The sequence below is a fragment of the Anolis sagrei genome, chromosome 12, assembly GCF_037176765.1.
Source record: "Anolis sagrei isolate rAnoSag1 chromosome 12, rAnoSag1.mat, whole genome shotgun sequence".
In the NCBI taxonomy this organism is placed as follows: domain Eukaryota; kingdom Metazoa; phylum Chordata; class Lepidosauria; order Squamata; family Dactyloidae; genus Anolis; species Anolis sagrei.
The window spans coordinates 396,031-412,802 of NC_090032.1; the positions used below are offsets into that span (position 1 = coordinate 396,031).

General features: G+C 44.9%; 1 protein-coding gene across 6 annotated transcripts in view; it reads left to right on the plus strand.

Annotated features, from left to right (window-relative positions):
• ADAR (adenosine deaminase RNA specific) overlaps nt 1-16,772 on the plus strand; it is a 48,554-nt gene that overhangs the window by 12,925 nt on the left and 18,857 nt on the right. For 2 of the 6 annotated variants that reach the window (XM_067472277.1, XM_067472278.1), the window contains exons 2-4: nt 8,999-10,622; nt 15,672-15,864; nt 16,002-16,150. In XM_067472277.1, coding sequence (XP_067328378.1) covers nt 9,085-10,622; nt 15,672-15,864; nt 16,002-16,150 — 1,880 coding nt within the window. In that variant the 5' untranslated portion in view covers nt 8,999-9,084. Of the gene's footprint in view, nt 1-4,860; nt 5,003-8,998; nt 10,623-15,671; nt 15,865-16,001; nt 16,151-16,772 lie in introns of those variants that run through there. The other 4 variants (XM_067472279.1, XM_060757914.2, XM_060757912.2 and 1 more) reach the window with 3 other exon arrangements.

Genomic DNA, 16,772 nt, shown 5'->3' on the forward strand with positions numbered 1-16,772 from the left:
ATCTCTATTATTATTATTATTATTATTATTATTTTATTGTTATTATTTTTATTATTATTTCATATACCACACCTTTATCTCTATTATTATTATTATTATTATTATTTTATTATATATACTCCACTTTTATCTATTATTATTTTATATATCACACCTTTATCTCTATTATTATTATTATTATTATTTTATTATATGTACCCCACCTTTATCTCTGTTATTATTATTATTATTATTATATACACTTTTATCTATTATTATTTTATATACCATACCTTTATCTCTATTATTATTATTATTATTTTATATACCACACCTTTACCTCTATTATTATTATTTTATATACCACACATTTATCTATTATTATTATTATTATTATTATTATTATTATATACCCCACTTCTATCGTACAAGGTCACGTGGTCAGCCAAATAGCCTGGACCTGAACCGTCCAGAGCTTTGAAGGCCATCGTTGTTGTTCATATTGAAAGCCGTTGTACTCCAGAGCAATGGTTGCTCTCGTTGCGTGTCTTGCAAGTCAACCCTCCCTTTCCCCGCCGAGCGTTTTCTCCTGGTTCTCGGCACGTGTGGAAGTCTCCCGGGTCCAAAGGACGGACGGAAGTTCTCCTAAGGTGTGGAGGACGGGAGAAGGGCGCCCGCTGCCACCCGATGCCTGGGGGGATTCAGAGGGATCAGAGGGGCTTGGGCCACACGGTGGACGTTGTGGACGCTGGGCCCGGCCTTCCCCCTCGGGGATCGGGTTACCCCGCTTCCACTAGCAAGGGTGTGAACTGCCAAGGGGTGGAATTTCAGCTCCGGGGCTCAAGTGATGGGTTTGGTTCGAACAAGGGTGCAACGGTGAGGGAACCAATGCATGCCCGGTGGCGGCAGGTCTCTTTGAGGTCTTGCCTTGGAGACTGGCCTGCTTTGGGAGTGATTACAGTCAGGTGTGCAAAGACAACCAGCGCCCACGAGAAGAAGAAGAAGCAAAAACCACCAGCATTGAAGCGATGGTCCTCCGCCATCAACTCTGTGCAAAACAAAGCCCTTATTAATGTGCAAAAACCACCAGCACTGAAGCGATGGTCCTCCACCATCAACTCAAAGCAAAGCCCTTATTAATGTGCAGCCGTGCTCCGTGGCATCGCCACCCAAGTGTTCCCTATGGAATAGTAATTATTACTTACTTACTTAGGCAATCCCTCGTTGTCTGAGTAGGATAATCCTCCAGGGTGGGTCCGTAGGTGACTATGGACTTGACCTGCATCTTCTCCCGCAGTGAGGGCATTGGTTTCCATGTGGAAGGCGGTCCCTGTCGGGGTTGGCTTGACGCTCCTTCCTCTTGGCACGTTTCTCTCTTTCGCCCTCTAATTCTGCAGCACTGCTGGTCACAGCTGACCTCCAGCTGGAGTGCTCAAGGGCCAGGGCTTCCCAGTTCTCAGTGTCTATGCCGGAGTTTTTAAGGTTGGCTTTGAGCCCGCCTTTCAATCTCTTTTCCTGTCCTCCAACATTCCGTTTTCCATTCTTGAGTTCGGAGGAGAGCAACTGCTTTGGGAGACGGTGGTCGGGCATCCGGACAATGTGGCCGGTCCAGCAGAGTTGGTGGCGGAGGAGCATCGCTTCAATGCTGGTGGTCTTTGCTTCTTCCAGTACGCTGACGTTTCCCCGCTTGTCTTCCCGAGAGATTTGCAGGATTTTCAGAGGCAGCGCTGATGGAATCGTTCCAGGAGTTGCATGTGACGTCTGTAGACAGTCCATGTTTCACACGCATGTAGCAGGGTTGGGAGGACAATAGCTTTATAAACAAGCCCCTAGATCTCCCTACGGATGTCCCGGTCCTCAAACACTCTCTGCTTCATTCGGGAAAATGCTGCACTCGCAGAGCTCAGGCAGTGTTGTATTTCAGTCTCAGTGTTGACGTCTGTAGACAGTCCACACCTCACAGGCGTGTAGCAGGGTTGGGAGGACAATAGCTTTATAAACAAGCCCCTAGGTCTCCCTATGGATGTCCCGGTCCTCAAACACTCTCTGCTTCATTCGGGAAAATGCTGCACTCGCAGAGCTCAGGCGGTGTTGTATTTCGGTGTCGATGTTGACTTTGGTGGAGAGGTGGCTGCCGAGGTAGTGGAAATGATCAACATTTTCTAATGTTACACCATTAAGCTGTATCACTGGCATTGGAGAGGGATTGGCTGGTGTCTGCTGGAACAGCACCTTGGTTTTTTCAATGTTCAATGACAGGCTGAGCTTCTCATATGCTTCTGCGAAGGTGTTTAGAGTGGCTTGTAGATCTTCTTCTGAATGCGCACAGACGACGTTGTCATCAGCATACTGGAGTTCTATAACAGATTTTGCTGTGACCTTGGTTTTGCCGCACTTTAGATTTCTCAATGTTCAATGATAGGCTGAGCATCTCGTATGCTTCTCATATGCTTCTGCGAAGGAGTTTACAGTGGCTTGTAGATCTTCGGAATGCGCATAGACAATGTTGTCATCAGCATATTGGAGTTCTATAACAGATGTTGTGACCTTTGGCTTTCAGTCTGTTGGGGTTAATCATCTGAGAGATGATTTCCACTCCGATGGGAAGCTTCCCATCAACAAGGTGAAGTCTCATAGCGATGAAGATGGAGAATCAAGTTGGGGCGATAACCCATCATCCCTGTTTGACGCCTGATTACACCTGAAATGGGTCAAAAACAAAGCCCTTATTTATGTGCAGCCATGTTCCGTGGCATCTCCACACAAGTGTTCCCTATGGAATAATCCCTTTGTTTTGCACGCTCTCACGAGCATTTGTTGTCTAGTTGACGGAGTTTGAAGCCAGCCTCGATCTGCGTTAAATGCTCAGTGTGGAAGCAGGGATGGTCTCGCCTTGCTTGCACCGTAACCGCTCGGAGAGTGTCTCGTTCCGCATTCGGAGCCGCGAGGAGGTGATTTGATCCGGGGAACCGATACCCGGGAGGAAAGTTGACGCTCCAGTGTTCTCAGCCCTGCCCTTGACCCGGATCACCGGGCTCCGGCTTCACGCTTCTGGCGCCGCAATTCTGCTGGGTCTCCTTCCACCTGCGGAGACGGGCAGCGCTCTCGCCTTCCTTCCTTCCTTCCGTCCATCCGTCCCGCCTTTGAAGAGCCACCTGTCCCTTCTGGGTCACAAAAGGGAGGCTTTGGAAGGCATCGAGAAGAAGGCAAACGAGTCCCCTCGGGGAGATAGGACGATAGAGAAAGAAAGATTATTATTATTATTATTATTATTATTAATATTATTATTAGAAACACAGCAAGAGGAGTCCACAGGGGGAGTGCGACCCCATCCAGCACAGGTTGCCACCCTATACCCTGATCTGGTTTACGATTGACCAGGAGGACCTCTGTCTTGTTCTCTTTCCCCATTGTTGTGGGTTTCCTGCTGTTCCTGCAAGGGGAGTTGAAGGTGCTGAGAGGCCCAGGAGAGAGGAGAGGGCCCTTGGGCCTTGCCCTTCCTTTGCAAAGGCACGCTCCCTCTTATTTATTTATTGTGTCATCAGCAACCATACCATTGTATTACATTTCTAACAGAACGAAACAAACAAACAGATTTTTAAAAAACACAGATTTTGCAAACTTGGTAGTGGATTAGATGTCCTTTGACCAGTCTCTGGCCCCTTGGAGTGCATCTGGTGTTGCCCCAAGAAGGTCCTCCCTTGTGCATGTGGCTGGGCATTGCAGCAGGTGGTCAGTGGTTGGCTCTTCTCCGCACTCACATGTCGTGGATTCTTCCACTTTGTGGCCCCATTTCTTGAGGTTGGCTCTGCATCTCGTGGTGCCAGAGCACAGTCTGTTCAGCGCCTTCCAAGTCACCCCGTCTTCTGTGTGCCCAGGGGGGAGTCTCTCATTTGGTATCATTTCTGGGTTTGAGCCTGCCACTTTTGGACTCTCGCTTGCTGAGGCGTTCCAGCGAGTGTCTCTGTAGCTCTTAGAAAACTATTTCTAGATTTAAGTCGTTGACGTGCTGGCTGATACCCAAACAGGGGATGAGCTGGAGATGTCTCTGTCTTGGTCCTTTCACTATTGGCTGCCACTTCCTGGCAGATGTCAGGAGGTGCAATACCAGCTAAGCAGTGTAATTTCCCCAGTGGTGTGGGGTGCAGACACCCCGTGATAATGCAGCATGTCTCATTCAGAGCCACATCCACTGTTTTAGCATAGTGAGATGTGTTCCACACTAGGCATGCATACTCAGCAGCAGAGTAGCACAGCGCAAGGGCAGATGTCTTCACTGTGTCTGGTTGTGATCCCCAGGTTGTGCCAGTCAGCTTTTGTATGATATTGTTTCTAGCACCCACTTTTTGCTTGGAGCAAGCATGCTTCCCCTGAGGCAGGCCGTTCTTCTGTCTTCGCTATCTGCTTCTCTGGCCCTGAAACTCAACAAAAAAGCTCCTGTTTTGTATTATAATATATTATAATATTATATTATAATATATATTTATATTATATTATAATAATATATATTGTGTATTTAGCATGGTGAGATGTGTTCCACACTGGGCATGCATACTCAGCAGCAGAGTAGCACAGCGCAAGGGCAGATGCCTTCACTGTGTCTGGTTGTGATCCCCAGGTTGTGCCAGTCGGCTTTCGTATGATGTTGTTTCTAGCACCCACGTCATACGAAAGCTGACTGGCACAACCTGGGTTGTGATGATGAGCAGGAACTGAAACTCTGCAAGGTTTTGTTTTCCCTGGGCCTGGGAGGAGGAGGAGGGCCTTGCTGAGAATTGAAAGTGAAGCTGATCCAGAGTCTGGCGCAACCCTTGCAAAGTCTTTGCAAGGGGGTGAACCCTCCTTTCTCTCTTTCTCTTTCTCTCTCCTGTGGCGCCTGAGGTCTCCTCTTTCTTCCTTTCTTTCTCCTCCTGCGATCTCTTATCTTTTGGAGAGGTTTCCCCTCTTCTTCTTCTCCTCCTCTTGCCTTGCCCTCCTCCTCTCTTTTCTCTCTCCCATGCAATGCTGCACAGCACCCAGGCAGGTAAGGAGAGGCTTAGCTCCCTTCTTGTCTCCTCAAATGGCCGGACACACTTCCACCTTCGGCCCCCAAATTTGGGGGATTTCGCTTTTGCATTTTGTTTTACGTCTTGCGTGCAGGGAGGTTGCTGAACAAGGAAGATAGAGCCCTATTATTATTATTATTATTATTATTATTATTATTATTTACTCCACCTTTATCTTTATGACAATAATATTAATAATTATTACTGTATACCCCACTTTTTATCTCTTCTTCTTCCTATTATTATTATTTATATATACCCCACTTTTATATACCCCACTTTTTAAATTATTATTATTATTAATATTATTATTTATCCTACCTTTATCCTTATGAAAATAATAATGATAATAATTACTATATACCCCACTTTTATCTCTTCTTCTACTTCTTCTTCTATATACCCCACTTTTAAAATTATTATTATTATTATTATTATTATTTACTCCACCTTTATCTTTATGAAAATAATAATAATGATAATGATTACTATATACCCCACTTTTATCTCTTCTTCTTCTTATTATTATTATAATATATACTACTACTACTACTAATAATAATAATAATATATACTCCCTTCTTTTCTCCTGGAATGGCCGGACACACTTCCAACTTGGCCCCCAAATTAGGGGGATTTCGCTTTTGGGTTTTGTTTCATATCTTGCGCGCAGGCAGGTGGTTCAATAGGGAAGATAGAGCCCTATTATTATTATTATTATTATTATTATTTATCCTACCTTTATCTTTATGAAAATAATGATAATGATTACTATATATCCTACTTTTCTCTTCTTCTTCTTCTTATTATTATATATACCCCGCTTTTTAAATTATTATTATTATTATTATTATTTATTATACCTTTATGAAAATAATGATAATGATTACTATATACCACACTTCTATCTCTTCTTCTTCTTATTATTATTATTACTATAATATATACCCCACTTTTATCTATATTATCCTTTTATATACTACACCTTTATCTCTATTATTATTATTATTATTATTATTTATCCCACTTTTTATCTGTTATTTTGTATACCACACCTTTATCTCTATTATTATTTTCCCACTTTTTATCTGTTATTATTTTATAGACCACACATTTATCTCTTATTATTTTATTATTATATAGCCCACTTTTAAAATTATTATTATTTATTTATTTATTATATACCACACTTTAACTGTATTATTGTAATAGGCCCCACTTTCATCTATTATTATATATTATATATATCACTTTTATCTCTTATTAGTAGTAGTAGTAGTAGTAGTATATATTATACTTTAAAATCTCATTATGTTTAAATTATTATTATTACTATATATACCCCACTTTTGTCTTTATTATTGTTATTATTATATATCACTTTTATCTCTTATTATTATTATTATTATTAGTAGTAGTAGTAGGATATAATATTATACTTTAAAATCTCATTATGTTTAAATTATTATTACTATATATACCCTACGTTTGTCTTTATTATTATTATATATCACTTTTATCTCTTATTATTGTTATTATTATTATTAGTAGTAGTATATAATATTATACTTTAAAATCTCATTATGTTTAAATTATTATTATTACTATATATACCCCACTTTTGTCATCATCATCATCATCATTATTATTATTATTATTATTATTATATATCACTTTTATCTCTTATTATTATTATTATTATTAGTATATAATATTATACTTTAAAATCTCATTATGTTTAAATTATTATTATTACTATATATACCCCACTTTTGCCTTTATTATTATTATTATATATCCCTTTTATTATTATATAACCCCCCTCCTCCTCTTCTTCTTCTGTGTACCCCACTTTTATCTCGTTCTCCTTCTCCGTGTAGTAGCCTGACGTGGTTGTAAGCGTGGTCCAGCATGTCTGTGTTCTCCAATGATACTCTTATGTATCATTGCTCTGCTATGGCTAGTTGAAGCGGTCTGCAGTGCCTTTCCTGTTCCTTGATTCGGGGTGCTGCATTTGGGGGTCCCTGTGTAGACTTGTTTATATTGAATTGTGTTTGGGTGGGTTAAGGTAAAGGTAAAGGTCTTCTTCCCCTGTCATGAAGTCCAGTCTGGTGCTCATCTCCATTTCTAAGCCAAAGAGCCGGCGTTGTCCTTAAGACACCTCCAAGGTCATGTGACCAGCATGACTGCATGACGTGCCATTACCTTCCCACCAGTGCTGTGCCTATTGATCTACCCATACTTGCATGTTTTCGAACTGCTAGGTTAGCAGAAGCTGGGGCTAACAGCGCCATTACCTTCCCACCGGTGCAGTACCTATTGATCTACTCATACTTGCATGTTTTTGAACTGCTAGGTTAGCAGAAGCTGGGGCTAACGGTGGGAGCTCACCCCACTCCCCAGATTAGAACCTGCGACCTTTCGGTCAGCAGCTCAGCGGTTTGACGCACTGCGCCACCGGGGTTAGTCCTCCCAAAAAACCTTTCAGTATGTTCGCTTGGTCACTGTGCACCATGTTTGGTCCAGATCCATCATGGGTGGGCTTCAGAGTGCTCTGGGCGCAGGGTGAGCGACTCCCCAAATCTCTTGTTCAGTTGCTGATCAGTTCCTCTGTTTATTTCTTATTTATTTTAGTAATTTACGACATTTCTATGCCACCCTTCTCACCCCAAAGGGGACTCGGAGCGGCTTACAAGATATATAGACATACAATATATTATATTATAAGCATAGCACAATCTCAGTATTATATATTACTATATTGCACTATACCATTATATTGGAATATTATTAGTAATATTGCATGTAATATAAATATATAATTATAATATATTTTAGTATTAGATTGTATTATATTATAAATATATATATACACAATATATTTGTTACATTATATTATATTATTATCATAGTACAATATCAGTATTATATATTACTATGTTGTACTACACCATTATATTGCAATATTATGAGTAATATTGCATGTACTATAAAATATATAATTATATTATTTAATATATTTTAATATATTTAATATATTTTAATATAGTATTATATTGCGTTATAATATTATATATATATATATATACACACACACTATATTTTATATTACATTATGTTATGTTATCATAGTAAATATCAGTATTTTATAATACTGTATTGTACTACATCATTATATTGGAATATTATTAGTAATATTACATGTCCCGGTAATATAAAATATATAATTATAATATATTATTATTAGTATTATATTGCATTATATTATAAATATATTATATTATATTATATTATTATCATAGTACAATATCAGTATTATATATTACTATGTTGTACTACACCATTATATTGGAATATTATTAGTAATATTACATGTAATATAAAATATATAATTATAATATCATATTATTATTAGTATTATATTGCATTATAATATTATATATATATATATATACACACACACACACACATACAATATATTATATTACATTATATTATATAGTTAGCATAGTACAATATCGGTATTATATATTACTATATTGTACTATACCATTATATTGGAGTATTATTAGTAATATTGCCTGTAATATAAATATATAATTTTAATATATTATTGTTATTGTTAGTATCATATTGCATTACATTATAATATGAATATTATATGTATATACAATATAGTATGTTACATTATATTATTAGAATAGCACAGGAGACAAGGTGGGACTGTCTTCCTGGCCCCCTCTCTCTTCCCTCTGGCCCAATTGGTGCTGGGGGAGGGGTCCCCAACTGGTGTTTGTGTTTGTGTGTACGCTTAGCGACAAACGTTGTGTGAGAGATGGATGATAGATGGGTTTGTGGGGCCCCCGCAAGTGTTGTTGGCAGAGGCCTCGGAGTCAAGGGAGGGTGGAAACGTCTGGATCCGTCTCGGAGAGTAACCGGCGGCCTTGTTCTCTCTCTTGTTTTCTCTCCGCCAGGCCCCTGCGCCGCCGCCGCCTCCTCCTCCTCGTCCGCGGTCAGAGGGACCCCTTGCGGCGCCGGCCTCCTCCCGCCGCCGTGGGCTATGAGCAGAGGGGCCCCTCGAGGCAGAGGTTCAGCTCAGGGCCCCCCAAAGCCTCCGCGTGGCGTTGGCCACTCCCTCCCCGCTCTCTTTAACGGTGGTCCTCCTCTTCTCCCGCAGGGAGGCGGCCCCGAGGACCTCCGCCAGAAGCAGATCCTCTTCCTGAAGGGACGGCTCTCCGAGGCCCCGCTCCTGCTGTCGCCGCCCTCGGCCGTACCGCCACCGCCCCGGAATCGAGGGCCACTCCGGGCGTCCCGGGAAAACAACAACTGCCAAGGTTCCGGGTTCTGGTACAGCGAGAGCAGCGCGGGCAGGAGACCTCCCGCTAACCGCGGCAGGAACGAGGCCCTCCCTCCCGGTGGCTGCGGAATCCACCGCCTGGTTTCGGACTTCCAGGGCCTGGCCCTGACCTCCCGAGGAGGGCTCGAGCAGCGAGTGCTGGACGCCTTGAGACGCCTGTCGCCCGAGGAGACGGAAACGGCCCGCCGGCTGGCCTCCCGCCTCGACGTCCCCAAGAAGGAGGTCAACCACCACCTGTACAAGCTCCACAGCTCGGGCCTGGTCTGCAAAGTGGGGGACCGGCCCCCTTCCTGGAGGTTATCGCGCCCCGAGAAGCCCCCTCCCACGCGGCCGGACTTGGACCGAGCCCCGCCCCCTTTCCCCGTTCCCGAGGAGGGCGACGACGACGACGGCCTCGATCCCGCCGCCATGGCCGAGGTCAAGGAGAAGATCTGCGACTTCCTGTTTGGCGTCACGGACTCCACGGCGCACAACCTGGCCCGGAATGTGGGCCTGTCCAAGGCCCGTGACGTCAACGCCACGTTGCTGGCGCTGGAGAAGCTGGGCGAGGTGCGGAAGGAGAACGCCAACCCGCCCAAGTGGTCCCTCACCGACAACAAGCGCCGGCGGATGCAGCTGAAGGCCCGGGCCGAGGAGATCCGAGACATGGTGCCGCCGGGTCTGGACCCCGACCCGCAGGTCCTGACCCCCCACCTGGAGCCCGAGCTGCCCGAGAGCCTGCCGGCGCTCCCTCCCTCCTCGCCGCCCCCGCTCCCGTTGCTGGAGGGCCAGGAGGGGGAGCAAGCGGAGGAGCAGCAGGCGGAGAGGAAGGAAGAGGAGGAGGAGGAGGAGGAGAAAGTGGAGAACGGGCAGCAGACATCCGAGCCGCTGGCCTCCACGGAGCCCGGCCAGGAGCGCTTCCCCCGGCGGACGGGGGGCCCCCCGCGCAAGCGGCCCCGCTACCACTGGTTCTCCAGCTACGACAACTTTGAGAACGGGCGCTGGGCCAGCGACGACATCCCCGAGGACCTGAACGCCATCTCCAACCAGGAGGAGTCCTCCTCCCGGTGCATCATGGAGTCCCCGCTCTCCCCCAGCTACGCGGCCCAGTTCGACACGGCCTTCCAGTGCACCCCCATGGAGAAGCTCATGGCCTGCCAGCAGAAGAACCCCGTCAGCGGGCTCATCGAGTACACCCAGTACATGTACCAGCACTGCGAGTTCGTCCTGCTCAAGCAGAGCGGGCCCTCCCACGAGCCACGGTGAGTACCTGCACATTCCCTCCCTCCCTTCCTTTATCATCACATGCTCAGGGCACGCTCGGCAGGAGCGGTGGCTCAACACAGCCCAGGCACACGGGGTAAAGTGTCCGGGTCCTCAGGGGAAGTGCCCGGGTGCTGCTTTCACCCTGATTAATTCCTTATCACACCGTCAGGATAAGTGGGCCTTAAAGCAGTGAAGAAACAGGCTGGGGTGCCAATGTAGTAGTAGTAGAAAGAGGAGTAGTTGTAGTAGTAGTAGTAGGAGTAGTAGAAGGAAGAGTTTTAGTAGGAGTAGAAGGAGTAATAGTAGAAAGAGGAGTAGTGGAAGGAACAATAGTAGGAGTAGAAGGAAGAGTTTTAGTAGTAGTACGAGGAGGAGTAGAAAGAGGAGTAGGAGTAGAAGGAGTAGTAGTAGGAGTAGAAAGAGGAGTAGTAGAAGGAAGAGTTTTAGTAGTAGGAGTAGTAGTAGAAAGAGGAGCAGTAATAGAAGGAAGAGTTTTAGTAGTAGAAGGAGGAGTAGTAGAAGGAAGAGTTTTAGTAGTAGTAGGAGTAGTAGTAGAAGGAGGAGGAGTAGAAGGAATAGTAGTAGTAGTAGAAGTAGTAGTAGTAAAAGGAAGAGTTTTAGTAGTAGTAGAAGGAGTAGTAGTAGAAAGAGGAGTAGTGGAAGGAATAGTAGTAGTAGTAGAAGTAGTAGTAAAAGGAAGAGTTTTAGTAGGAGTAGAAGGAGTAGTAGTAGAAAGAGGAGTAGTGGAAGGAATAGTAGTAGGAGTAGAAGGAAGAGTTTTAGTAGCAGTAGGAGTAGTAGTACAAAGAGGAGGAGGAGTAGAAGGAGTATATCCCCAACTCTGTATTTTGTGTTGAAAAGTTGGGGTATCATCTGATACCCCCAGCGGCATTGTATGCTGGAAAATATGGTAAAAATAATGGGAAACCGTATTGAGTGGGGTATAAGCCGAGGGTGGGAAAGGCAGCCGCGACAGGGAAATCTATATATATAAAAATGTTCTGTGCGTTATTAAAAACAAAAAGCAAATAAACTACAGGGCCAAAGGACCCCACATTTGGCAACAAAACTCACAATCCAAGGCTAAGGCAAGGGATCAAAGGGCAGAGGCTGAGGGGGAGGACAAGGGGGGAGGAACACACACACACACAATACTTTATATATTACTATTATATATACTGCTATATAATATATTATATTACTCTATTACTATATTAAATAGACTCATAGAATAGAGTTAGAAGGGACTCTACCATGGTATTGGGGGAGAACAGACAGGAAGGAAGGAGAGAAGAAAGGAGGGAGGGGAAAAGGGAAGGAATGAAGGAGGGAAAGGGGGAAGGAAGGAAGGACGGAAGGAGAGAAGGAAGGAGGGAGGGAGGGGAAAAGGGAAGGAACGAAGGAGGGAAAGAGGGAAGGAAAGAGAAAAGGAAGGAAAGAAAAGAGGTATCGAAGAAAGGAAGGAGAGAAAGGAGAAAGGAAAGGAAAAGTGAAGGAAAGGCAGGAAAGAGGGAAGGAAGGAGGGAGGGAAAAGGGGAAAGAATGAAGGAGAGAAAGGGGGAAGGAAAGAGAAGGAGGGAGAAAAAAAGGGAAGGAATGAAGGAAGGAAAGGGGGAAGGAAGGAAAGAGAGAAGGAGGGAGGGATGGAAAGAGGGAAGGAAGGAGAGAAGGAAGGAAAGCAAGAGGTACCGAAGGAAGGAAGGAAGAAGAGAAAGTGGAAAGGAAAGAAAAAGGGAGTGAAGGGAAGGCAGGAAGGAAAGAGGGGGAGAAGAAAGGAGACAAAGGAAGAAGTAGAGAAAGGGGGAGGGAGGGGAGGAAAGAGAGAAGGAAGGAGGGAAGAATAAGGGAAGGAATGAAGGAGGGAAAGGGGGAAGGAAGGAAAGAGAATTGGGGGATGGAAGGAAGGAAGGAAGAAGAGAGAGTAGAAAGGAAAGAAAAAGGGAAAGAGGCAGGGAAAGAGCTAAAGAAGGAAGGAAGGAGAAAAGGGAAAAGTGAAAGAAGGAAGGAAACGGGGAGGGAAGAAAGGAGACAAAGGAGGAAGTAGAGAAAGGGAGAGGGAGGGGAGGAAAGAGAAGTAAGGAGGGAAGAATAAGGGAAGGAATGAAGAAGGGAAAGGGGGAAGGAAGGAAGGAAGGAAAGAAAGAAAGACCAAAGGAAGGAAGAAGAGAGAGTAGAAAGGAAAAAGGAAAGAAAGGCAGGGAAAGAGGGAAGGAAGGAAGGAAGGAAAAAAGGGGGGAAAGAGAAAGAAGGAAGGAAAGAGGGAGGGAAAAAAGGAGACAAAGGAAGAAGTAGAGAAAGAGGGAGGGAAGGAAGGAAGGAGAGAAAGGGGAAAGAGAAGAAAAGGGGGGGGGGAGGAATAGGTGGGTCCCTCTCTTTCATCATAGTCCAGATTATCTCCCTCTACTTGGAAAAGTCTTCCTCTAGGCCACGGCAACGCATGGCTGGGCACGGCTAGCATCAAAATGAAAATAGATGCCAATCAACTGATGGTGGGCTCTGTCGATGTTTCCCTGTTTGGCCCCGGCCTTGGGTGTCGTCTTGTGAGGGGTCCTGCGCCCCCTTCCTCTGCCGCGAAGGGAACCCGGAAGGCGCTCTCCCTTCTTCTCCTGCCCCCCCCCCTGCGCTCTGGCGGCAACAAACGCGGGGAGTCACCCGGCAGCGTCTGTTTTGGCCTTCACGCTTGGCTGCCTTGCCTTGCCGGGTGCGTTCAACGCACAGCCGTGGCGGTGTCGGCATCGTCTCTCGCGTAAGCACCAGCCGAGCGCCCGGTCTCTGCCGCCCTTCTCGATATCAGCAGAGCCGCCAGACAGAGAACATTGGCCTACTTTCCCCTCCCAGACGAGAGGAGAGCTGAGCAGGGAGTGGCTCCTTCCCACGGCCTCCCCAGAACAGGCAGGGATCTCCGTGATGCTTTCAGTTGCTCTCCAGCCACCTTCCAGTAGCATTCTCTCCCAAAGTTTGGCCTGCACCTGTGGCTAAAGGCATCTTCGGAGGTTCTGCTGGCATGTGAAACCACAGAGGGTGCCTCCAGGCAACAACAGCCAGGCCACCTCTACACAGAGACCTTCACTGACTTGGCATCAGTGAAGATCTCTTCACTACTAGTGGGTAGTAGTAGTGAAGCTACTACCCAGTAGCTTCACTACTGGGTAGTAGTGAAGCTACTACCCAGTAGTAGTACTGGGTAGTACTACCCAGTAGTAGTACTGGGTAGTACTACTACCCAGTACTACTGGGCTACAGTAGTAGCTGCTACTACAATGCTATTCAAGCTTGCCAGTTGCAACTTCCACACTTGCTTCAAGCACACAAGGGTTTTTTTTTCTCCCACCCTGGTGATAATTCCACAGAGGGTGCCTCCAGGGAACAACAGCCAGGCCGCCTCTATGCAGAGACCCTTACTGATTGACTTGGCACCTTTGTGGCTACTCAGTGCTCTTCAATATTGCCAGTTGCAACATCCACACTTGCTTCAAGCATACAAGGGCCCTTTCTCCTACCCTAGACATCACTGCACTGCCAGGCCACCTCTATGCAGAGACCCTCACTGATTGACTTGGCATCTTTTGTGGCTACTCAATGCTATTCAGGCTTGCCAGTTTCAACCTCCAAACTTGTTTCAGGTAGACAAGGGTTCTTTCTTTCTCCCACCCCGGACATCATTGCACAGAGGGTGCCTCCAGGCAACAACAGCCAGGCCACCTCTATGCAGAGACCCTCGCTGATTGACTTTGCAGCTGCAAGCTACTCAGTGGTACGCAAGCTTACCAATTGCATCATCCACACTCACTTCAAACAGACAAGGGTGTGTGTGTGTGTGCGTGCGTATGTATATGTGTGTGTGTATATATATATATGATAGACTTTGCAAGCTTGCCAATTGCAACATCCACACTTGCTTCAAGCAGACAAGAGTTTTTTCTTTCTCCCACCCTGGACACAAATCCACAGAGGGTGCCTCCAGGCAACAACAGCCAGGCTACTTATATGCAGATTCCCTTGCTGATTGACTTTGCAGCTTCAAGGCCACTCAATGCTAATCAAGCTTGCTCATTGCAACATTTCCACTTGCTTCAAAGAGACAAGGGTTCTTTCCCTCAACCTGGTCATAATTCCACAGGTGTATATATATATATATGTGTGTGTGTGTGTGTTACACATATCTATATAAATAAAAATATAATGTTTGTTTGTGGGCTTAGCATAACTCAAAAACTACTGGACAAATTGACATTGAATTTAGACACAAGACACATATCAGGTCAATGAGTGACCATCGTTCACAAAACATTGAAAAACACAGCAGAAGGGATTTAAAAAGCCAAAAAATTAAAAAAATACATTACAACGCATGTGCAGAACCACACACACACACATACATATACACACACGCAAACACACATATATACACACAATCATATACACTCACAAAGCACATATACACAGATTGGGCCGCAATGCGTGGCAGGGGACGGCAGATATATATATACATAATACATACACATTAAACACAAACACTCCACTTGCCTCACTTCCAACAGACCTCTGAAGATGCAAAATGTCAGGAGAGAATGCTACTGGAACATGGCCATACAGCCCAGAAAACGCACAGCAACCACCCATTGGTTCCGGTCATGGAAACGTTCAACAACATCTCGATGTATTGTCAAAGGATCTCGCGGCCGGAATCACTGGGTTGTTGTAGGTTTTTTCAGGCTACATGGCCATGTTCCAGTAGCATTCTCTCCTGACGTTTTGCCTGCATCTATGGCAAGCATCCTCAGGGTTTATGAGGTCCTCACAACCTCTGAGGATGCTTGCCATAGATGCAGGCGAAACGTCAGGAGAGAATGCTACTGGAACATGGCCATGTAGCCTGAAAAAACCTACAACAACCCAACACCTTGATGCTTTTTCCCTTCCATGAGTGGGTTTGCTGTGTTGTAAGTGGTGGGTGCCATCCGTCTTCCCTTTCCTGGGCGCCTCTCTCCCTCTGCGTTGGTTTTCTCTCCTTCCCACCTGACGCGCCCGTCCTTCGGCTCCAGGTTCAAGTTCCAGGCGGTGATTGACGGGCGGCGGTTCCCTCCGGCGGAAGCGGGGAGCAAGAAGCTGGCCAAGCAGGAGGCCGCCGCCAACGCCATGAAGATCCTGGTCTACGAGGCCGAGCACGAAGGGCAGGACGGCATGGAGCTGGAGAAGAGCCTCTACGAGGACAGCGCCCTCAGCGAGGCCGAGACGGTGAGCCCGCAGGGCGGGGCGGGGGGCAGGGGGCGGGGGGGGAGCCACACCATCAAAGCACTCCCAACAGACGGCCACCCAGCCTCTGTGACAACGCGACCTTGGCCCCTGACCTCTCCCCTTTCCCTCGGGCCCAGTCCGAGCAAGCAGAGACGGAGGCGTCGACGCCGCAGCTTTGCGCCACCGGGAAGAACCCCGTCAGCGCATTGATGGAGTACGCCCAGAAGTCCGGAAGCGTCTGCGAATTCCAGCTCCTCGCCCAGGACGGGCCCCCCCACGACCCCAAGTAAGGCTTCGCACCCCGACTTACACGTTATATGTACATACCATATGTGATCATTATTAGCATACCACCATATGAGTATTATACATTACTATGTTGTATTATATCACCATACTGCAATATTATTATTAATATTACAAGTAATATTTAATATACAATTATTATATTATATAATTATATTGTATTACAATATTATGATCAATATTAAATGTACATACAATATGTGATAATTATTAGCATGCCACAATATGAGTATGATACATTACTCTCTTGTATTATATCACCATACTGCAATATTACTATTATTATTACATGTAATATTTAATATACAGTTATTATATTATATTGTATTACAACATTATGATCAATATTAAATGTACATACAATATATGATAATTATTAGCATGCCACAATATGAGTATTGTTATTATTATTATTATTATTATACATTACTATATTGTATTATACCACTATACTGTAATGTTATTATTAATATTGCATATATTATAAAACATATAATTATATTATTATACTGTATTAGAATATTATGATAAATATTAAATGTACATTATCATTATTAGTATTGTATTATATTATATCAATATTATATGTATATACAATATAT